Here is a 25,006-nt window from a genome sequence, read left to right on the forward strand (position 1 = left end):
TAGTTCCTCTTCTCCTTGTGCCCATTCTTATTCCCTCTCCAAGGTCCTTTTCAATTTCTTATTCCTTCACTTTCTCCTCTCCTTGCTCTCCCTTCTTTGTCCTCCCCATTGTCTCTTCTTCTCCGTTCCAACGTCTTTTCAGTTTCTTATTCCTCTTCTCCCTTCGCTTCTTTCTCTGGTTACTCCTCTCCTTTCACTCCCTTCCTTGTTCTCTCCAATCATCTTTCTTCATCTCCAATCTCTCCTTTCCCTGCGCCTTGTCCCCTCCGTTTCTCCCCTCCCCTCCTTGCACTTTCCCTCCTGTCCTCTCCAGTGCGCGTTCCTCTCCCTCCGTGACCTGTCTCCCCGAGGGCACCCGAGGGAGGTCAGGGGACTCCTTGGAACAGGTTAAGTGCCTCGAGTTTCTCTAATAACACAACTAAAGTTTGGTCCAGCTGCCGACCGTCACTCTTACTCGCTAACTTAATTTTCATTGTATCTCTCTCTCTCTCTCTCTCTCTCTCTCTCTCTCTCTCTCTCTCTCTCTCTCTCTCTCTCTCTCTCTCTCTCTCTCTCTCTCTCTCTCTCTCTCTCTCTCTCTCTCTCTCTCTCTCTCTCTCTCTCTCTCTCTCTTATTTCCGTCTTTCATATTTTTCTGTCCCTGCCAAGCCGTCCATCTGCCTGTCCGTCCTCTCTCTCTTTTCCATTACCTTGCAGTTTCTCTCTCTCTCTCTCTCTCTCTCTCTCTCTCTCTCTCTCTCTCTCTCTCTCTCTCTCTCACTCTCTCTCTCTATCTCTCTCTATCTCTCTCTCTCTCTCTCTCTCTCTCTCTCTCTCTCTCTCTCTCTCTCTCTCTCTCTCTCTCTCTCTCTCTCTCTCTCTCTCTCTCTCTCTCTCTCCTCCCCTTTTTTTTTCTTTTTTCTCTTTTATCTTTATTTATCTATATACCTACCTGTCTATCTATTATATCTATGGACGTATCTACCTATTTATCTATCTTTCGACGGTATATCAAGTAGTTTTCGTCTAAGTAATCGTGGTTTTTTTTTTCCTTTCCTCTCTCGGTCTAGAAGTAAATCTTGTATGCCTGTAATGTCGTAAAACGTCGACTTGAATACATATCTCTCCTTCCTCCTTCCTCTTGTCTGGAGCGGGGATGAATGGTCCTTGTAAATATATGGAAATGCTGCGTACATTCCCCTTTGTTTGGACTCTCTGTTTCTGGCTTCCTGACATTCTTAATTCTCTCAACTCACCCAAACGTTTTCTCATTTTCATTTCAGTTTATCTTTATTTTTCTCTCCGTATGTGGTTGTCTGTTTTTCACTTTAACTTTCTGTAATTCTGGCTTCATTTTGTTGTTTTCCGCTTTCCTTCATTTTTTTCATTTTCTTTATTTTTCTTTTCATCTTTTTTTTTTTTGGATTGACTTTCTATATTTCTGGATTCTCGTTTTTTTGTTGTTTTTTTTACTTTTCTTTAACCTCATCGAACCGCTTTCCTTCATTATTTTCATTTTCTTTATTTTTCTTTCCATCTCTTTGTCTGTTTTTTTCTGTGTTTATGTATTTTTGGCTTCCTGTTTTATTATTTTTTTCCTTTTTCTTTAACTCTGCCTAACCATGTTCCTCTTTTTTGCATTTTTTCTTTAGTTTTCCCTCCGTCTGTTTTTCTTTTTTCTCTTTTATGGCCTCCTGGTTTTCTGTCTATTTTTCTCTCTCATTCTTTTTCTCTTTTATGGTTTCCTGTTTTGTTTTGTTTTTGTCTATTTTCCCGTTTTTCTTTTTCTGTTTTATGGCTTCCTAGTTTTCTGTCTATTTTTCTCTCTCATTCTTTTTCTCTTTTATGGTTTCCTGTTTTGTTTTGTTTTGTCTGTTTTCCAGTTTTTCTTTTCTCTTTTATGGCGTCCTGGTTTTCTGTCTATTTTCCTCTGTCTTTCTTTTTGTCTCTTAAGGCTTCCTGGTTTTCTTACTTTTCAACCCTAGCCAATCACTTTCCTCCTTACTTTTTTATCATACATTTTCTTTCCCTCTTTGTCTGTTTCTTCTTTTGTCTTTCTGGCTCCCTGGATTTCCTACTTTTTTAACCCTACCCGACCTTTTTCTCTTCATTTTTCTTTTTATCAGTCGTTCGCTTTTCTTTCTCTGTTTTTACTGTATTTCTGTCTGTTTCTCTGGCCTACCTTCTCCATTTTCCTATTTCCCTTCACCCAAGTCTTTCCCTTCCCTCTTTTTTCATTTTCGCTGCTCTTCTTTCCTTATCGATCCTTCTGTCTCCTTCCCCATCATCCTTTCTATCCCCATCTGTCTTTCCTTCCTTCATTCATTCCTCTTCCCTCCTTATTCCTTCCTCTGTCTCCTTTATGTCCTTTCTTCATGTTCATCTTTCTCTCTCCTCTATCATAGAAACGCTTTTCCGATCCCCTCTTCTTTCCTATCCTTACCGTTCTCTTCTCTCCTTTTTCCTTTTTTTTCTGTCTCACTCTCTAGGGACATGCAGAGAGGCGTCTGTTTGTGTGTCTGTGTCTGTCTGTGTAAGTTGTTGTTTCCTTTTTTTTCTCTCCCTTTTCCCTTTTCTGTAGTCTCCCTGCCGTTCTCCTCTTTTTTATTTCTTTTACTTTTTCTCTGTTCGCTTCTCTCCGCATAGCTTATTTTTCCACTCCTCCTTCACCTTCCCTAACGTTTTCTCTTTTTCTTCTTTCTTTTAATCTACTTTCCGTTCCTTTTGGTTATATCTTTCCCTCCTCTCGTCTCTATTCCCCTCGCAGTCTCTATCGTCTCCCTCTTTCCGTATTTCCATTTCTCTCCTGTGCCATGTCCCATCTCAGTTTCGTCACTCTCTCCTTTTCTTCCGTCTTTTATAAATCTTTCCTTTACCTCTATATTCCCTTCCTTCTTTATTTTTGTTGGCCTCCATTTTCGATCTCCCATCTCTTCGTCTTTATTCTCTCCCTTCCTTCATCTCTCTTCCAGCTCCATTCCTTTATTCTCTTCGTTATTCTTCTCTCGTTCTTCTACCATCTCTCTTTCTCCAAGTTCCAACTCTTAATTATCTCCCTTCCTTTTCCTTCATCTCTCTATCTTCATTTCCTCCCTTTTAATTTCGGTTTTCCTCCATCTCTGTCTCCCTGCAACATTCCTTTATTTCCTCCCTTCCTTTCCATTTTTAATTCCGCTCACACCCCTCCATTTCATCCTTTCCTTTTCCTTCGTCCTTCCTCCATCTCAATCTACCAACCTCATCCCCACCATTCCCTGAACCTTATGTTATATTTTGCCCTTCTTCCCATCTTCCTTCATACTCTCCTCTCTTTTATCTCCTCCTTCCACCATCTTCCTATCTCCCATCCCCTCAAGAACCCCAGATTTCCTCCGTTCTTACCTATTTTTCACCTTCTTCTAAATATCGCCTCCATTCCCTCATTTTCTCTTCTTCCGTCCTACCTCCATCTTCCTATCTCCCACTTTTCCATTTCCTCCCTTTCTTTTCTCCACTTTTTCCAGTATCTTCCTATCTCCCAGCCCCCCAAGCCTCCCTTTTTTTTTCCTCCCTTCTTGGCTTTCTCCCACCCTACGTCTCCCTCGCCTTCATGGAATATGCAAACAGGTACTCACGCTATGCTCTTCCTCCCTCCCCCGCCCCGCACAGTCCCGCCGGAGGACGTGGTGATTCGAGGGCCGAGCACGCCGCTGCGGGAGGGCGACACGCAGGACTTGGTGTGCGAAGCAGGCGGGTCACGTCCCCCAGCCTCCCTTACCTGGTGGCTCCGAGGCAGGCAGCTCCCGGCCCCCCCGACACAGGTAAGGTCACGCGTGCGCTCTCTCAATGTGTGCTTCTTTATCTACCTGTTTTTTTTGCTTTTATTTCGTTTTCTTTGTTGTTTTGTTTATACCGACGACGCAGGTAAGGTCACTAGTGTTTCTCGCTGATAATCTTTCCTTTTTATCTGTTTTTTTTCTTTGTTCGTTTTTTTTATATATTATTCGTTCACTTTTTGTTTTTTGTTTATTTTTTATTCTATTTTTTTGCTATTTGTGTGGTATTTTCTATTTTTTTCTGTTTTTGGTGTTTTTTGTTGTTGTTTTACCCCGACAGGTAGATCACTTGTGTTCTCTCGCCCTCTTTCATTTTCTCTCTCTCTGTTTTTTGTGTTTTTTTCTGTGTATTCTTTGTTCTTTGTTGTCTTTGCTGTTGTTTCATCCCCGACAGAGGTAGGTTTAGTGGCGTTTAGTTCTCTCTCTCTTTCTCTTCCTCTCTATATCTCTTTTTTATCTGTTTTTTTTTTTCCTTTTTTTTCTGTGTTCTTTTGTTCCCGAAATAGGTAGATCACTTTTGGTTTCTCTCTCTCTTTCTATTTCTTTCGTTCTCTCTCTCTCTCTCTCTCTCTCTCTCTCTCTCTCTCTCTCTCTCTCTCTCTCTCTCTCTCTCTCTCTCTCTCTCTCTCTCTCTCTCTCTCTCTCTCTCTCTCTCTCTCTCTCTCTCTCTCTCTCTCTCTCTCACACACACACACACACACACAAAGGGATGGCTTCTCTGATCTTGTACAGTTCCGTGAATATATGTGTGTGTGTGTGTGTGTGTGTGTGTGTAAATCTGTCACATTGCTAGCTGTGTAAATCTCTCACGTGCGTCCGTACAATTTATTCCGCCCAGACACAAAAAGTTGGACCACGCTCTCATTTTTATCCATTGTTATTCGACATTTTTATTGTTTTCTTTTTCACATATTTTTTACTTATATTTGACATTATAATTAAACCTTTTTTGTCTCATGTATTTTTTTCTTTTTGCTGTTTGAATATTATTATACCTTGTGCTTGATTCTTATATTTACATTTCTTTTTTTAGGATTAGATTTATTCTTTTGATATATTTCCTTCACCGTTTGCATGTATCGTGTTGCTGTCAGTCTCTGGTTTCCTATTTCCCTTCCTTCCCTCACGTCCAGCTAACTCCTCCTTCCCTGCCTCCCTTTCATCTCTTATTCCTGTCTCTCTTCTTCCCTTCATCGTTTCCTTCGTCCATCACACTGCCTCTGCTTCTCCTTCTCTCTTACCAACCGTTACCGTCTCTGTCCCTCTCTCCATCCTTTTCTTCCATGCCTCTATCCCTCCCTTTATCTCCTCCCTACTTCTGTTCCACTCCTCCCTCATGCTATCCTCTGTCCATCACACTATCTCTCCTCTCTCAATCCGCTACCCTCTGAATCCCTCTCTCTATCCATCCATCCTTCCCTCTTTCTTCCCTGCTATCCTCTTTACTTATTCGTTCTCTTCCTCTATCCCTCCTTCCATCCTTCTATCACACTATTCCTACTTCTCTCTTACCATCCGTTAACATCTAAATCCCTCTCTCCGTCACTCCCCCTTCCCTCTGTTCCTTCATTCCCATCCTCTTCCTCTACTCCCTTCCTCCCTCCCTCCCTTCAGGATTGGTGTGGGGTTAAAGCCAAAGAGACAAGCGCGGTGTTAGGCGAAGAGGAAGGAGAATAAAAGAGCAGTGTTTTCTATTTCTTGTGCCTTCCTTCCTTCCTTCCTTCCTTCCTTCCTTCTTGACTTTCACCCCCAGTCTTTTTCCCTTCCCGTCCTCTGTCAGTGGTCGTATGTTTTCATTGCTTCTCTTGTTTCTGCTGCTGTTGTTGTTGGTGGTGGTTGTAGTAGTACTAGTAGTAGTAGTAGTTGTAGTAGTAGTATAGTGTGTTCACGGAGTCTGTTCATCTAGGCAGCGTTTGTTACGGCTCCTGTGATTGGCTGCACCCCTCCCTCACTCACATGCCATTCATGTCCGCCGTGACGCTACACACTTGTATTTTCTTCGTCATAACTCGTCTCTTATTCACGACAGACCACTTTAGTTGGTACCGTTGGACTCAGCAGTAATTGCGCAACTCAGTTATACTTATCTAAACTCGACAAAATAAAACATAAAGGAAAGGTGATGGATTTAATTCACAAGACAGCTCCGAAATGTTTATAACACGGTTTACTTATCATCGTTTTTCTCAGCAGTATATATATATAGATATATATATATATATATATATATATATATATATATATATATATATATAGATATATATATATATATATATATATATATATATATATATATATATATATATATATATATATATATATATATATATATATATATATATATATATATATATATATATATATATATATATGTGTGTGTGTGTGTGTGTGTGTGTGTGTGTGTGTTTCGGGCACTCATCAGTAATTTTTTTATTGTAGTTGGGATAATGCATAAGGGTTTTCGTTTGTTGACGATGAATGCAGCGAAAGAAGTGCTTTTCTTATTCCAATTTACAACTAAGTAATCTATTCTTCGTTCCTTATATTTTCTAGTCATTTCTTTTTATTAACATCTATGCTCGTCTTTTTGGTGCTTTTCTTATTGCAATCTATAACTAACTAATCTATTCTTCGTTCCTTATATTTTCCAGGTATTTCTTTTTATTAACTTGTATGCTTGTCTTTTTTGTGCTTTTCTTATTCCAATCTATAACTAACTAATCTATTCTGCGTTCCTTATTTTTCTATTTACTTCTTTTCATTAACTTCTATGCTTGTCTTTTTGGTGCTGTTCTTATTCCAATATATAACTAACTAATCTATTTTTCTTTCCTTATATTTTCTAGTTATTTCTTTTCATTAACTTGTATGCTTGTCTTTTTGGTACTTTTCTTATTCCAATCTATAACTAACTAATCTATCCTTTGTTCCTTTTATTTTCTAGTTATTTCTTTTATTAACTTGTATGCTCGTCTTTTTGGTGCTTTTCTTATTCCAATTTATAACTAACTAATCTATTCTTCTTTCCATATTTTTCTATTTACTTCTTTTAATTAACTTCTATGCTCGTCTTTTCAGTACTTTCCTTATTCCAATCTATAACTAACTAATCTCTGCTTCGTTCCTTTTATTTTCTAGTTATTTTTTTATTAACTTGTATCCCGTCTTTTTGGTGCTATTCTTATTGCAATCTATAACTAACTAATCTATTCTTCGTTCCTTATTTTCGAGGTATTTCTTTTATTAACTTCTATGCCTGTCTTTTTTAGTGCTTTTTTATTCCAATCTTTAACTAACCAATCTATTTTTCTTTCTTTATATTTCTCTAGTTATTTCTTTTTATTAACTTCTATGCTCGTCTTTTTGGTGCTTCTCTTATTCCAATCTATAACTAACTAATCTATTCTTTCCCTATTTTTCCACATATTTCTTTTTATTAATTCGTATGCTCGTCTTTTGGGTACTTTTCTTATTCCAATCAATAACTAACTAATTTATTCTTTCCTTATATTTTCTAGTTATTTCTTTTCATTAACTTCTATGCTCGTCTTTTCGGGTTCTTTTCTTATTCCAATTTATAACTAACTAATCTATTCTTCGTTCTTTATTTTCTAGCTATTTCTTTTCATTAACTTCTATGCCTGTCTTTTTTTGGTACTTTTCTTATTCAATTATAACTAACTAATCTATTTTCTTATATTTTCTAGTATTTCTTTTATTATTACTGCTTGTTTTTTTCTTATTCAATCTATAACTGACTAATCTATTCTTCCCTTATTTTTCCAGGTATTTCTTTTCATTAACTTCTATGCTCGTCTTTTTGGTACTTTTCTTATTCCAATTTATAACTAAGTAACCTGTTCATCTAGTCATCTCTTTTTTTATTAACTTGATTTTAGTAACTATAAAAAAGAAATAGCTAGAAAATATAAGGAACGACAAATAGATTAGTTAGTTATAAATTGGAATAAGAAAAGAACCCAAAAAGGCGAGCATAGAAGCCAATGAAAAAAATATAAGGAAAGAATAGATTAGTTAGTTATAGATTGAAAATAAAAAAGTACCAAAAAAGACAAGCATAGAAGTTAATAAAAGAAATAAATAGAAAATATAAGGAACGAAGGATAGATTAGTTTGTTATAAATTGTAATTAGGAAAGCAATAAAAAGACGAGCCCAGAGATAGATTAGTTAGTTATTGATTGGAATAAGAACAGTACCCAAAAAACGAGCATACGAATTAATAAAAAGAAATATCTGGAAAAATAAGGAAAGAATAGATTAGTTAGTTATAGATTGGAATAAGAGAAGCACCAAAAAGACATACATAGAAGTTTATAAAAAGAAATAACTAGAAAAATAAGGAACGAAGAATAGATTAGTTAGTTATAGATTGGAATAAAGAAAAGTACCAAAAAGACGAGCATAGAAGTTAATAAAACGAAGTAAATAGAAAAATATGGAAAGAAGAATATATTAGTTACTTATAAATTGGAATAAGAAAAGCACCAAAAAAGACAAGCATACAAGTTAATAAAAAGAAATAGCTAGAAAATATAAGGAACAAGGAATAGAATAGATATATATTTGAATAAGAAAAGAACACAAAAATACGAGCATAGAAGTTAATTAAAAGAAATAACTAGAAAATATAAGGAAAGAACAATTGATTAGTTAGTTATAAATTGTAACAAGAAAAGCACTAAAAAAGATAGGCATAGAAGTTAATAACAAAAAACTAGAAAAATAAGGAACGCAGAATAGATTAATTAGTTATAGATTGGAATAAGAAAAGCACAAAAAAGACAGCATACAAGTTGATAAAAAGAAATACCTGGAAAATATAAGGAACGAAGAATAGATTAGTTAGATATAGATTGCAATAAGAACAGCACCAAAAAGACAGCATACAAGTTAATAAAAATAAATGATTAGAAAATATAAGGAAGGAAGAATAGATTACTTAGTTATAAATTGGAATAAGAAAAGTACCAAAATGACGGGAATAGAAATAATGAAAAGAAATACCTGGAAAAAGAAGGGAAGAATAAATTAGTTTGTTATAAATTGGAATAAGAAAAGCACCAAAAAGACGAGCATAGAAATAATAAAAAGAAATACCTGGAAAAATATGGAAGGAATAGATTAGTTAGTTATAGATTGGGATAAGAAAAGTACCGAAAAGACGAGCATACAAGTTAATAAATGAAATAGCTTGAAAATAAGGAACAAAGAATATATTAGTTAGTTATAAATTGGAATAAGAAAAATACCAAAAAGACCAGCATAGAAGTTAATGAAAAGAAATAACCAGAAAATAAAAGGAACGAATAAAAGCTTAGTTAGTTATAAATTGGAATAAGAAAAGCACTAAAAAGACGAGCACAGAGGTTAATGAAAGAAATACCTAGAAAAATATGGAAAAAAATTATTAGTTAGTTATAGATTGGAATAAGAACAGCACCAACAAGTCGAGCATAGAAGTTAATAAAAACTAATAACTAGAAAAATAAATAACGAAGAATAGATTAGTTAGTTATAGATTGGAATAAGAAAAGCACCAAAAAGACAAGCATAGAGGTTAATAAAAAGAAATACCTGGAAAATATAAGGAACGAAGAATAGATTAGTTAGATATAGATTGCAATAAGAACAGCACCAAAAAGACAGCATACAAGTTAATAAAAAGAAATGATTAGAAAATATAAGGAACGAAGAATAGATTACTTAGTTATAAATTGGAATAAGAAAAGTACCAAAATGACAGGAATAGAAGTAATGAAAAGAAATACCTGGAAAAATAAGGGAAGAATAGATGAGTTACCTATAAATTGGAATTAGAAAAGCACCAAAAACACGAGCTTAGAAATAATAAAAGGAAATTCCTGGAAAAATAAGGAAAGAATAGTTTAGTTAGTTATAAATTGGAATAAAAAAGCACCAAAAAGACAAGCATACAGGTTAATAAAAAGAAATAACTGGAAAAACAAGGAAAGAATAGATTAGTTAGTTATAAATTGAAATAAGACAAGTACCAAAAAGACGAACACACAAGCTAATAAATAAAAATAACTACAAAATATAAGGAAAAAAATAGATTAGTTAGTTATAGACTGGAATAAGAAAAGCACTAAAAAAAGACAGGCATAAAAGTTAATGAAAAGAAATAACCAGAAAATAAAAGGAACGAATAAAAGCTTAGTTAGTTATAAATTGGAATAAGAAAAGCACTAAAAAGACGAGCACAGAGGTTAATAAAAGAAATAACTAGAAAAATAAGGAACAAAGAATAGATTAGTTATAGATTGGAATAAAAAAAAAGTACCAAAAAGACGAGCATACAAGTTAATGAAAGAAATACCTAGAAAAATAGGGGAAAAAATTATTAGTTAGTTATAGATTGGAATAAGAACAGCACCAAAAAGTCGAGCATATTAGTTATTAAAAAAAATAACTAGAAAAATAAATAACGAAGAATAGATTAGTTAGTTATATATTGGAATAAGAAAAGCACCAAAAAGACAAGCATAGAGGTTAATAAAAAGAAATAACTAGAAAAATATAAGGAAAAAAGAATAGATTAGTTAGTAATAGATTGAAATAAGAAAAGTACCAAAAAGACGAGCATAGGAGTTAATGAAAAGAAATACCTGGAAAAGTAAGGAAAGAATAGATTAGTTAGTTATAGATTGGAATAAGAAAAGAACCAAAAAGACAAGCATAGGGGTTAATGACAAGAAATAACTAAAAAATATAAAGAACGAAGAATAGATTAGTTAGTTATAGATTACAATAAGAAAAACACCAGAAAGACGAGCTATAATAAAATAATAAAATAATAATAAAATAAATAACTAGAAAATAAAAGGAACGCAGGATAGATTACTTAGTTATAGATTGGAATAAGGAAGGTACTAAAAAAACGAGCATAGAACTTAATGAAAAGAAGTATATAAAAAAATATGGAAAAAAAATAGATTAGTTATTCATAAATTGGAATAAGAAAAGCACCAAAAAAGACAAGCATTCAAATTAATAAAAAGAAATAGCTTGAAAATATATGGAAAGAGGAATAGATTAATTACTTATAAACTGGAATACGAAAAGAACCCAAGGAGACGAGCATAGAAGTTACTGAAAAAAAATAACTAGAAAAAATAAGGAAATAATAGATTCGTTAGTTATTGTTGTAATAAGAAAAGCACTAAAAAGGCGAGCACAGAGGTTAATCAAAGAAATAACTAGAAAAATAAGGAACGAAGAATAGATTAGTTAGTTATAGACAGGTACAAAGAAAAGTACCAAAAAGACGAGCATAGAAGTTAATGAAAAGAAGTGAATAGAAAAATATAGAAAGAATGGATTACTTAGTTATAAATTGGAATAAGAAAAGCACCAAAAAAGACAAGCATAAAAGTTAATAAAAAGAAATATCTGGAAAAATAAGGAAAGAAAAGTAGATTATTTAGTTATAATTTGGAATAAGAGAAGAACCAAAAAGAGGAGCATAGATGTTAATGAAAAAATAACTAGAAAAATAAGGAACGAAGAATAGATTAGTTAGTAATAGATTGGAATACGGAAAGTACTAAAAAACGAGCATAGAAGTTAATGAAAAAAAAGTAAATAGAAAAATATGGAAATGAGAGTAGATTAGTTAATTATAAATTGGAATAAGAAAAGCACCAAAAAAGACAGGCACACAAGTTAATAAAAAGAAATAGCTAGAAAATATAAGGAACAAGGAATAGATTAGTTATAAATTGGAATAAGAAAAGAACACAAAAAGACGAGCATAGAAGTTAATGAAAAGAAATAACTAGAAAATATAAGAAAATAATAGATTAGTTAGTTATTGATTAGAATAAGAAAAGTACCCAAAAGACGAGCTTACGAATTAATAAAAAGAAATATCTGGAAAAATAAGGAAAGAATAGATTAGTTAGTTATTGATTGGAATAAGAGAAGCACCAAAAAGACAAGCATAGAAGTTAATAAAAAGAAATAACTTGAAAATATCAGGAAAGAAAAATAGATTAGTTAGTTATAGATTGGAATAAGAAAAGTACCAAAAAAGACGAGCATAAAAGTTAATAAAAAGAAATAACTAGAAAAATAAGGAAAGAATAATAGATAAGTTAGTTATAAATTGGAATAAGAAAAGCACTAAAAAGAGAGGCATAGAAGTTAATAAAAGAAATAACTAGAAAATATAGAGAAATAAAAAATAGATTAGTTAGTTATAAATTGGAATAAGAAAAGCACTAAAAAAGACGAGCATAGAAGTTAATAAAACAAATAACTAGAAAATATATATAGAGAAAAATAGATTAGTTAGTTATAAATTGGAATAAGAAAAGTACCAAAAAAGACAGGCATAGAAGTTAATGAAAAGAAATAACTAGAAAATATAAAGAAAGAAAAATAGATTAGTTATATAGTAGTAGTTGTTGTGGTAGTAGTAATAGTGATAGAAGTAGTAGTGGTAGGAAGAGGAGGAGGAGGAGGAAGAAGTAGAGAAGAAGAAGGAGGAGGTGAAGGAGGAAAAGGAGCAGTAGTAGTAGTAGCGAAGGAGGAGGAGGAGGAAGAAGAAGAAGAGGAGCACAAGGGATAATCACAAGAAAATTACCAAAAATAATAATGCTAATAAAAAAAATAATAAAACAACAATAAAAATCGCAACCCTAACGTTAACAGCGGTACCAGTAACATTAGCGTTGATGATAGGTAGAACAGTCTTTAGTCTTAATAATAATGACAACAGCGAAGGAAATAAAATTCTCTCTCGCCTTTGATCGTTGAGGCGGCGCGGCGCGTCTGCCAGTCAGTCAGTCCACGGAGAGTCTTTCCCTTGAAGCCTTTGACGCCACATGAGAATAATAATAGGACCCGCATTCTTTTTATATAGCCCCCCACCTGCACACACACACACACACACACACACACACACACACACACACACACACACTCACTCTCTCTCTCTCTCTCTCTCTCTCTCTCTCTCTCTCTCTCTCTCTCTCTCTCTCTCTCTCTCTCTCTCTCTCTCTCTCTCTCTCTCTCTCTCTCTCTCTCTCTCTCTCTCTCTCTCTCTCTCTCTCTCTCTCTCTCTCTCTCTCTCTCTCTCTCTCTCTCTCTCTCTCTCTTCTTCTTCTTCTTTTCTCATGGTTTTAAAGCCTCAAAGCGAATTGTATAACGCCAATGTGCGTGTGTGTGTGCATGTGTGTGTTTGTGTGTGTTTGTGTGTGTGTGTGTGTGTGTGTGTGTGTGTGTGTTGACTGCCAGGGACACGCACGGGCGCTCCTTGAGTCGTCTCTGATTAAAGAAGAAAATAAGGAATGCCAGACCAATTTTTAATCCGGACTTTCCTACCGAAGTTTATTTTTTTCCTTTGCCTCTGAGCCTTCCTTCCATTCGCATATTCTTTCCTTGTCACCCGTCCGCGGCCTGTCTATTACTGTCACTCGCCCGGTCGTTATTTGTAGAGTACCTGTAGTTAGCCTTTCCATTACCTGCAACTATCTTTTCTTCATCTACTTTCTTACTTTCTTCCTGTCTTTTTCCTCTTTTATTATCTTGATCCGTAAATTACTTTTGGCTACTTTCAGATTTTTCAATTAGCATTTTCCTAATACAAGTTTTTTTTTCTTTTCTTTTTTGATGCAGGAGTCTCTTCGTTTATGTTATACAGTTCTTATAACTCATACACTTCTTATATATTTTTTTCAATTTCTTATTTGCCATAATCATCCCTCTTGTTCGGTATTTTATTCTCTAACTTTTTCGTTGTCTCTTTTCACGTCTCATTCTTTTCTCTTACGTAACCTTTCCCTTGCTACCTAAACATACCTGTCTTTTGTCATGTGTCTCTTCCCACCTCTCGTGCATTTTTCATCATTCCAGTCCAGCGTCTTGTCAGTCCTTGCTATCAGTGTTCTCTTCCTGGTCACTCTTCCTTAACAACATATATTATCTCGTCTTTCTCAAACTTTCGAACATCTCAACTTATCATTTAGCTCTCATTCCCAAGCCTTTGTACATAGTTAATCGTTTTCTCCAGCGTTTTCTGCTTTCTATTACAACCTTCAATTGTCTCTCTCCGTCAATCACAGCCACTTATCAATGTGTCACCGTCGTTTTTACACTAATTTTAGCTATCTCCACTTTTCACTTAGCCGTCTTCCCTCAGTTCATATGATTTCACTTCGCCGTCATCCTTCATTCTTTATTTTCTCTTCTTTTTCCTGTCACTCGCTAGCAACAACCCACATCATCCTCTCTCTTGTCATCCCCTCTGTGTTCACTTATCAATAGACTCTCCTGATCTATGCTTTTGTTCATCCGTTGTCTTCGTTCTGTTTTCCAATTCTTTATGTCTCTCATATTTATTTTACAGCAACACACATTAACCTGTCTTTCCTACCTGTCTGGATGTCTTTACCCTAATATTAGCGGTCTTTTCGCTCTCATTTCTACGTCTGAGGTCTTCTTTTCATCCTGTTTTCTCATTATTCTACGTCGACTTATTTTTTCTTTCCTTGTCACTCACTACCAGCAGCGACCTTCGTGTTTCAGTCTTTTCTACCTCTCCAGATGTCTTTACTCTTCAATTAACCGCGCCTTCCTATCCTTTGTACATCTGTTGTCCTCACTTCATTCTATTTTCCATTCAGCATTTCTTGTTTTCTCTGCCTGTCATTCACCAGAAGCATCCCATCTATTCCTGTCTCTTCCACCTGTCCGGATGTCATCACGCCTCAATGAACTACCTTTTACCTGTCCTCTGTATGTCTGTTGTCTTCACGGTACTTTCCCATTCTTTACGTGTACTGTTTTTTCTTCCTTGTCATTCACCAGCAGCAGTTCACATTTTCCTATCTTTCTTACCTGTTCAGATGTCTTCACTTTTCAGTTTTCCTTTTTCCTTAAGCTTTGTTCGTCTTTTCCTTCGCTTCATCCCATTTTCTCATTCTTTACATGTTGCTGATTTCTTTTTTCCGTCACTCACAAGCAGCGGTCAATTCTTACCAGTCATTCCTACCTGTTTGCCTGTCTTCACTTTTCGATTAACTGTCTTTGCCCAATCCTTGTACACCTGCTGTCTTCCCTTCACTGCATCTTCCCACTCTTTACGTGACCTTATTTCTTCTTCTACCATTAACAAACAGCAATCTACACTTACCAGTCAGTCCTACCTTTTTTTACTATCCTCATTTTTTCACTACGCTGTCTTTACCTAATCCTTTATCTGTCTTTTCTTTACTTCATTATAATTTTCCATTTCTTACGTGCCCTTATGTTCTTCTTTCCCCGTCATTAGCAAGCAGCAGACTACATTTCATTTACCTCAGTCCTTTTCTAGCGGCCGGCATTTTTCACTCTCCGATGAGCTTTTGTTGTTCTCGTCTCTTTATTAACTTTTATTTTATCAGACTACACTCCTCACCCTCCTCTGTGCCTGTGTTGTGTTCGCCTCTTCATTAGCTTTTCAATCGGCTCGCACTTTTCACTCTCCTCTGAGCTAGTGTTGTCTCTCTCCGTATATAACTTTTCTATCGGCCTTCACTTTTCACCCTCCGCTGTGCTTGTGTTGTGTCAGTCTTCTTATTAACATTTCCTTCGGCCTACACTTTCCATTTTGTGCTTGCGTTGTCTCTGTCGTCTTATTTCCACTCTTTTTCTTCCTTGCCATGCACCAACTGCGGCCCACATTTTCCTTTCGTCTCTCTGGCCTTCTCTTCCCTTCCCTTGCCTTCCCTTCCCTTCCCTTGCCTTGCCTTCCCTTCCCTTCCCTTGCCATGCTTTCCCTTGCTTTCCCTTCCCTTCCCTTTCATTTCCTTCCCTTGCCTTGCCTTCCCTTCCCTTTCCTTTCCTTCCCTTGCCTTGCCTTGCCTTCCCTTGCCTTCCCTTCCCTTCCCTTCCCTTCCCTTCCCTTGCCATGCCTTCCCTTGCCTTCCCTTCCCTTGCCTTCTCTTCCCTTCCCTTCCCTTCGGCCTTCACGTTTCCCTGGTGATTGATTAAAAGTTATATATGATGGAAGGTTTTGGGAGCTCCGAGGTAAGTTTTTATATTTTTTTCTATTGATTGTCGGTCAGAGGCTTAGATATGGTCTTTAATTTATTTCACTTGTAATTCTTGTTTTGTTTTGTTTATTTATTGGTTTTACTTATTTTTGGGGTCTGAGCTTGGTTTAAATTCGCGTATATATATTTTGCTCGTTTTATATTTTTTCATGCAATTTTCTGTTGGTTAATCTTGGTTCTATTTCACTTTGTTTATTTTGTTTAATCTTTTTCTCTATCATTCTACACTATCGTTACCTCGTCCTTGGTTTGGCTTACTTTTCCTTACTTTATTTAATCATTTACTTTGTTTTCCTTCTTTTTTTAATTTGTTGATCGAAGCTTCAGTTTTATCCACTTGTATTTTTGTGTTTCTCTATATTTTTTTTTAGCCGGTCAAGTCTTGGTTTAATATGAGTTATATTTTTTATATGTCTTCTATTTTATATTTGACTTCTTTATATATGACTTTTTTATATAAGACTTTTTATACATGACTTCTATTTTTTATGACTTTATATGAATTCTATTTTTCATGACTTTCTTATATACAATTTTTTATATATGACGTCTGTATTTTATGACTTATTTTTTATTTGACTTCTAATTTTAATTACTATTTTATGACTTTTTATACATGACGTCTATTTTTTATGACTTTTTAAATATGACTTCTATTCTTTTTTTATATATACGACTTCTATTTATTTTATACGACTTCATTTTTTCGCCGGTCAGGTCTCGGTTATATATGATTTCTATTTTTCCTTCGCTTATTCACTTTTGTTTCTCTCGGTCTCCCGCCTCGAGGCTTCCCACACTGCATGTTTTATTACTTCCTTTTACCTGCTTTTGTTCAGCGCTTGCCTTTGTTCCGTTCACATTCATCGCTTATTCATTTTTCAACTTTTAAGCCACTTACTCCCTCCTCCTCCTTCCTCCTCTCTCCTTCTTCCTCCTTCCTTCATTCTCCTTCCTTCACTCTCCTTCTTTCTTCCTTCTTCCTTCACCTAAAAACACTATCTCCTTCTTGTTTGTGATTGGACGTACTCCCTCCTACTCCTTCCTCCTCTCTCCTTCCTCCTCCTTCCTTCACTCTCCTTCTTTCCTCCTTCCTCCTCCTCCTACCACTAACTCCTCCTTGTCTGTCTTTGGACGTACTCCCTCCTACTCCTTCCTCCTCTCTTCTTTCTCCCTCCTTCCTACCTCCTCTCTTCTTTCTCCTCCTTCCTTCACTCTCCTTTTCTCCCTCCTCTCTCCTTTCTCCCTCCTCCTTCTCTTCTCTTTCCACGCCTCACACACTAACACTCCTTCTTTGTTGTTTGGGTCTAATGTGCTAATGTTGTTGTTTTTCTTTTATATGTTTCTGGGGTCGACCTTTCCTTACCCCCCCACCCCCCACCCCTCCCTCGCCCCCGCATCGCTAATCTCATTTTCTCAGAGGCTTTATAATTCAATCAGATTTGTTTTTATGTATTGTTTTAACTGTCCTTGGCGTACTTCGCTGCCTCCTCTGTCTACCAACCTACATTTTCTTTTTGTTTTTACTTATTTTTTTTTACTTTGCTGCGTTACTTTCTTCACCCAGTACAGACTTAAGGAACGTGTTGTGATTATTCATTACTTTTTTTTATCATATTTGTTGGTCAAGGCTTATTTTTATTCCTGTTTTTTTTCCTGTTGTCTTTTCTCGTCACTTAATTTCCTTCCTCGTACACTATAATCTCTCGGTTCGATCTTTCTTTAGTTATTTTTTAATGTATTTCTGTTTTCATTCCTCATTTTTTATCCCTCTGGTCAAGGCTTACATTTGTTCTTATATTTTTGTTTCCTTATGTCTTTTCTCTCGTCACGTCATTTCCTTCCTCGTACACTATAATCTCTCGGTTCGATCTTTCTTTAGTTATTTTTTTATATATTTCTATTTTCATTCCTCATTTTTTATCACTTTGGTCAAGGCTTACATTAATTTTGTTCCTCTTATTTTTATTTTTTTCTTGTTGTCGTTACTCGCGTCCCTTCACTTCCTTCTCCTTCGTTAGTATCCATATTCATTGTCTTTCTTTCTTGTATTTTTTTCCTTTCTTTTTCCTATATGTTGGCCAAGGCTTTCGTTTATTAACACTCATTTTGTTTATTTTTTTTCTTGTTGTCGTTACTCGCGTCCCTTCACTTCCTTCTCCTTCGCTAGTATCTATATTCATTGTCTTTCTTTTATGTGGATTTTTCCTTTCTTTTTCCTATATGTTGGCCAAGGCTTTCGTTTATTAACACTCATTTTGTTTATTTATTTTTGTTACTTCCGCCCCTTCTACTTTATTCCCTCTGTTGGTTCGTGCTTATTTTAATGGGTTTTGTTTTATATTCAGTGTTCGTAATTTTTTATTATTATTTTTTATTATATGTTGGTCAAAGTTTACATTTATTACTTATTTTCCTTTTCTCTGTTTACTCCCTTCCCTTCCTTTATTTTACTGTTATCTGTCGTTTCGTGCTTTCTTTTAATGTTTTTGTTTTTTTGTTTTTTGTATTTTCGGTTTTCTCAACACCCTTGCTTCCCCGCCTTCCGTCTAATCCCCTTTGGTCAGATTCGGGGTTTGATCCACTTCAACACTGATTCACTCAAAGGTTCACGCACAAAAGGGAAATCTATTGCAATTATTTTCTCTTTCATGTGTCGCGTAAGTCAGTTTTTACCTTTGCTCCACTTATACATTTCCGTTGTTTATTGTTTCACCCCAATGGCCTCTCTTTCGCTTCCTCGTGCATAAGACACATTTCCCAGAGTTTGGTTATAAGTAAATCATATCGCTGTTTTCGTATCCCATTTTCCTGCCTCGCCTGCTTTGCTAATACCTGGTTGGCCTGAGCTGGGTTTTGATTCCTTTATTCATATTCATTTCGTATATTTTTTGGCTTCATTATTCCTCCCTGGCGGGCTAGATCTGGGTTAATTCTCTTATATTTTTGTTGTGTATATTCTTCCTCCAGTATCTCTTTCCCCCTCTCCTCCCTTTCCCTCTCCTCTCCTCTTCCCCCATCCCCCCTTCTGCCTCCTCCCTAATCCCTGGCTGCTCAGATATTCGCTTACACTTTTCGTATCTTATTATTTACTTGTGCTCCTTCCTCCCCCTTCCACCTCCTTCGTGTTCTAAAGGAAATATTTGAGGTGAGCAATGTAAGTTTTTCGTTTTTTTATTCATATTTTCTTATTAGTGGCAATGTGCATTCTTATCTTATTATTTACTTGTGCTCCTTCCTCCCCCTTCCATCTCCTTCGTGTTCTAAAGGAAATATTTGAGGTGAGCAATGTAAGTTTTTGTGTGTGTTTTCAATCATATTAGAGGCAATGTGCATTCGGTCTTTAGCTTTGACTCCATAATTGTGAACGTGAGTTAGGACTGTCAAGGCGAACACGAGGAATGTTAGTAAGTGCTTGTTATTCTTTTTTTTAACTTGTTATTATTAGTTAGTTAATATCAGTTAGTTTATTTTAAGGTATAAGTTAGATCTGTCAAGACGAACACGATGAAAGTTAGTCATTGGTTGTTATTATTTTCTTTGCTTCTTTTATTTAACTTTTTTATTATTAGTTAGTTAGTTAGTTAGTATCAGTTAGTTTATTTTAAGGTATAAGTTTATCAGTAGTCTGCTCAGCGCTTGTTCCTATTTAATTTATTTTTGCTTAACTTTTTTACGAGATCATTATAAGTTAGTTAGTATCAGTTAGTTTATTTTAAGGTATAAGTTTATCAGTAGTCTGCTCAGCGCTTGTTCCTATTTAATTTATTTTTGCTTAACTTTTTACGAGATCATTATTAGTTAGCTTGTTATTAGTTTACCATTAGTTTTTTTTTTTTTCGATAGTTACGCCTCCCTCGTCAATACCTGTTCTTATTTCATTTATTTTTGCTTAACATTCTTCTTTTTATCATAGTCACCCCCCATCGCCTCCAACCCTAATCCCGTTTGATCAGAGAAGCTTCGTTTTAATGCACTCATCTGTTTTTTGTTTTTTTTTGTTTTTGTTTTCATTATGCTCCCCCCTCCTCCCTCTTGTATCCGCCCCTCTCTAATAACACTAATCCCCGCCGGCCGGAGCTTGGTCTTAATTCACTTTAACACTAATTTACTAAAGGTTTGAGCCGCGCAGAGTGAATTTATATTATTTTTTCTTCATTTTTTTGTAATTCGGGGTTTTCCTTTGTAGCACTTATAATTTTGTTTCCCGAGTATTTTTTTTTTTACCTCCTCTCCCCCCTCGTGCCTCCCGCCACCCTCCCTTCTAATCTAATCTGTCTGGGTCGGACCTTGGTTTTAATCCACTTATATTCGTTTTTTTTCCAACGCTCGTTCCTCCTCTTCCGCCTTCTTTTGTAATATCTTTCGTTTTCTGGTTTATATCCTTATTGCTTTACGTTTTATTGTACTTTACGATGCTGAGCAAACCCTTACACTACAGCCGCAAATAACTCTTAACAAAAACCTACCTACTTTATGGTGTCGAGCTGCATATTCTCAGGGACTTCGGGGCTTGCACACGCACATTCAATAAGGTTTTGGTAGAGGTTGTGTTAGTATTGCCATGGGTAGTTTCATGAGTCTAGTGATACTTTGACAAGGCCTCTGCACCATGAATATGAAAAAAGAAACACTCATAAAGAAAATAAGTGATCTCCATCGTGCCCTTTGAAAATATGTGTTGTGACAGCCGAAAGCGTCTGAGATGGGCCTCGGAGTCGGAACCCTAACACTAACCTACAAACCCTTATGACTGTGAGCAACGAACCCTTTAAATTACATCTGCAACTCACACTAACACAAATCTACTGACTTTGTTATACCAGGCAACTATGATACTCAGCAACTCGCCATAAAACACACTTAGACTGCAACTATCTAACCGTAACACAGTCCTACTTACTACACCTGAATAACCGTAATATTAACGCACCTCCTACTTACTACAGTAATTTACCCTAACACAAATCTATGGAAACCTTTATGAGTGTAAGCAACAAACCCTAGAACTACAACTACCTAACCAACACAAATCTACTTACTACACACAATAACCGTAATATTAACGTACCTCCTACTTACTACAGCAATTTACCCTAACACAAACCTATGCAAACCTTTATGAGTGTAAGCAACAAACCCTAGAACTACAACTACCTAACCAACACAAATCTACTTATACACCTGAATAACCCTAATATTAACGTACCTCCTACTTACTACAGCAATTTACCCTAACACAAACCTATGGAAACCTTTATGAGTGTAAGCAACGAAGCCCAAAACTAACACTAACTTTATCACTAACCTACTTAACTTACTACAGCAATTTAGCCTAACACATGCCTACAAACTTTTTACGAGTGTGAGCACCTAACCTTAACACTACAGCTGCAACTCACACTAGCACACTAACACACTTAATGACACAGCGCAACTAACCCTACATCTACAACTGCCGAACCCTAACATTAACCTTACAGCTGCCTAACCCTAACACCAACCTACTTCCTTCCTCCTGCAGCTTCTGGAGGGCACGGTGACTCGCTCGACGCTAGCCTTCACTCCCTCCAGGCAGAACGACGCCGCCAAGCTCACCTGCAAGGCCCAGAACACAGAGCTGCCCTCCCGCACTCTTGAGGACAGCATCATCCTCACTGTTCACTGTAAGTCCTCAATCTTGCCGCAGGTTGTCAATGTTGTCTCTTTCTTCCATGCTGGTTGTTTTATCCTATTCATTGTACGTTTCCCAGTCACCGCTCTCTGTTAGTCATCATTGTCGTCATCTGTTTCGTTCTACCGAGGCTTAATTAACTTACATTCGTTTAACGGTGTCTCCCTGTCATTAAATGCCGTCTCCCTCTCACCGTTCATTGTAAGTGTCTATTATTATCGTTAAGAGCAGCAGCAGCCGTCATTAGTCCTACTCTTTCTTCTTTCTCCTCCTTCTCCTCCCTCTTCTCCTCCATCGCCGTATTTTCATCTCTTCATTTATCATACTCCTCCCCTTCTTAATCTCCTTCTCCTCCTTCCGTGTCTTTTCTTTTTACTTTCCTCTTCATATCCTCGGGGTTTTTTTTCCTAACTCCCACGCTCAATCTTCCCTCCCCTGTTTGCTTTTAATTTTTTCTCTCTTTCCCTTCTTTTTTGCGCCCCTTTTTCCCTTTGCCATCTCCGGTATCCCCCTCCTGTTCCTCCTCTTTCTCCTCCTCCTCCTACTCATCCTCTTTTTATCGTCTCTACTCTCGTATTAGCAGAAAAGATTTGTAGAAGGGATTAGCTCGTTATATCAGACCTCGTAGAAAGCCAGCACTCCTTCGTATTACTTTTTTTTCTCTCCTCTAGCCTCCTCCTCCTCCTCCTCCTCCTCCGTAACCTTATCCTCTCCTTCGCCTATTTTCTCCTCGTTCTGCTCCTCCACTTCTCCCTTCGTCCTCGTCTCTATTTTAATCATGATCTGCTGTTTCTCGTATCCCATTGTCACTCTTGTTGTTGTTTTCTCTTTATAAACTTTTCCCCCTATCCCATTTTTCTTCATCATCGTTAGTCTCGTTTTCCTTCCTTTCTCTCCTTGTTTTTAGTCTTTTTTTTGTTTCGTTCCTCCTCCTCCTCCTCCTCCTCTTCATCATCATCATCATCATCATCGTTATTATCATTGTTTTGTTCTTTATTTCCTTTTTCTTCCCTTCTTCATATGTTCTTCATTTCCTTCTCCTTCCCTTCTTCACTTGTTCTTCATTTCGTCCTCTCACTCAGTTATTTTATATTCTACCTCATCATCTTTTTCCTTCTCCACATCTTTCTTCTTTTTCTACTCGCTTTGTCTCCCTCGCTCTCATTCACTCCATCATTATCATCATTCATCATCATCTTCCCCATCGTTCTCATTTCGTCCCCATTCTCATCCGCTTTGCCTCCCCCTCCTCCTCCTCATCATCATTATTTTTATGCTACTAATCTTTTTTGGTGTGAACTCCGGCCTTTTCTCATCGGTTTTCTCCTTTATCAATATTATCTTCCACTTCCTCACCTCATTTTTATCTTCCTTCTTCACGTTATCTTCATCCTCATCCAACATATCTTCACCGTCATCCTAATCCTACTTCTCCTTCAACACATCTTCATTCTGTATCCTTCTCCTCCTAGTACTAACACTCTTCCTAACAAACATTTATCACTATTCTTATCACCATCATCATCTCTTCAGCCTGACCTCATCCTCATTCTCTTTCTCATCCTCCTCTTCCTACTACTGATACTCTTCCTAACACACATTTATCACTATTCTTTTCAATATCATCATCTCTGCATCCTGACCTTCTCCTCCTCCTTCTCTTCCTCATCCTCGTCCTCCTGTGCACCGTCACCCTCGTTCTCCACCAGGTAAGTCTCCCCGCGTCACCTGTGTTCATGTAGGTCACAGGCTGCGGGTCGGGTGCCAGTTTGTATCAGGATTACTGCTTTTTGTCGCCCGAGCCCCGAGATTAATTTAGCGGCGTAGATTGCGTGTTCGTTCCCAGAAACCTCGCCCTCACCGGTGACTGAAAATATACACCTTTCTCTGCCTTTTTTGCATGTGGTATAGTATTGGTGTTGTCGTTCGTGGTAATGTGATTCTGTTGGGGGTAAAGATTATGTGTGTGTGGACTTGGTATTGGTATTTGTTGCTGTTGTCGTTGTTGTTTTTTTTACTTCTCATTTTTGTGTCCTTATCGTATTCCACTTCCATTCTTTCTTCCTTTTAGCTAACTACTATCTCCCCCATTCTTGTTTTTGTTGTTGTCTTGATTTGTATCGTTGTTGTTGTTGTTTTGATTTGTTTGTTTATTTCACCTATATTTTTTTAGCTGTTTGGTTAATTGTTTGTTTTGTTGTTGTTGTTGTTGCATGTTTCTTTTTTTCTTCCTTCCACCCTTTATTTAACTGTTGCTTCCTCTTCTTGTTTCTCTCCTTCCTTCCCCTCCATTCTTTGTTACTACGGGTACTATCTCCCTTTTTTTTCTTTCTTTTTTCCTCCCCTTCCCTTCCTCTTCCCCTTTCCTCTCCTTCCCTTCCATTCCTTTCCTAACCAATCTTTCCCCTTCTTGTTTCTTCCTCCTTACCTTCCATCCCTTTTCTAGACTCTATTTCCCTTCTCGTCTCTTTCCTCCATCCTTTCAATCCCTTTCCTAACCACTGCTTCCCCTTTCCCTTTCTTTCCTCCTTCCCTTCCATTCCTGTCCTAACCACTACTTCTCTTTCTAATGTCTTTCCTCCCTTCCCCAGCCATTATTTATCCTATTTATGCCCTTTTTCATTTAGTAATTTCTACCTAATTCATTTTCTACCTCTTTTTTAGCTCATTTATTCATTGCATACTTCGCTCACTCTAGTTTTACCACGATTATTCATTTCAAAGCTTCTGATTTAACTTCCACTTTACCTCATTCATTAATCTTTGTTCCTCATTCATCCATTTTTCTAACCTTATCCATGTTCCACCTCCTTCATTCTTTTCTTTACTAGTGGTGTTCGGTTGGCGATTTCAGGCACTTTCTTCCTTGGCCCCTTGCTGCTCTGTCTCCCTCCCTCCCACGGCAGAAAGAGGAAGCAAATGGGAAAATTGGGCGGTACAGATATTCCTTTGTGCCGAGCTGGTCTGTGCATGGCCCGTTTGAAGTCGACGCTTTACCTACTCTGCACATGTACTCAACCCTTCCACCACCTCCAGATAGATAGACAAAGAGTTAGGTAGACATGTAGATAGATAGATAGACAAATAAATAGTTATGTAGGTTGATAAATTGGTAGCTAGATGGATGGACAGCTAGATTAATAGATGATAGATTGGTAGATAGATGGATAGTTGAATATTGTTAAAGATAGATAGAGAGATAGATTGATAAATTGGTTGGTAAATGGATGGACAGCTAGATTAATAGATTGATAGATTGGTAGATAGATGGATAGACGAATATAGTAAAAGATAGATAGATAGATTAACCCCAAAACACAACATTGCAATCAAAAAATAATCGCGTTTTTTTTATACCGTCATGTCAGTCACTTCTGTTTCCTCCACTTCATCTCCCAGCATTCCACCATCCACCTCATCTCATGTATCACCCACGATATCTTTTCTATTTCCTTCTTC

At 36.5% G+C, this 25,006-nt stretch overlaps 1 protein-coding gene across 1 annotated transcript in view; it reads left to right on the forward strand.

The window, feature by feature from the left end:
- Window positions 1-25,006, forward strand: part of LOC126986540 (hemicentin-1-like) — a 202,535-nt gene that overhangs the window by 116,528 nt on the left and 61,001 nt on the right. Inside the window, exons 6-7 of the mRNA XM_050842807.1 lie at window positions 3,628-3,779; window positions 21,398-21,539. Coding sequence (XP_050698764.1) covers window positions 3,628-3,779; window positions 21,398-21,539 — 294 coding nt within the window. The remainder of the gene's footprint in view (window positions 1-3,627; window positions 3,780-21,397; window positions 21,540-25,006) is intronic.

This window comes from Eriocheir sinensis, chromosome 62 (genome assembly GCF_024679095.1).
Source record: "Eriocheir sinensis breed Jianghai 21 chromosome 62, ASM2467909v1, whole genome shotgun sequence".
Classification (NCBI taxonomy): Eukaryota; Metazoa; Arthropoda; class Malacostraca; order Decapoda; family Varunidae; genus Eriocheir; species Eriocheir sinensis.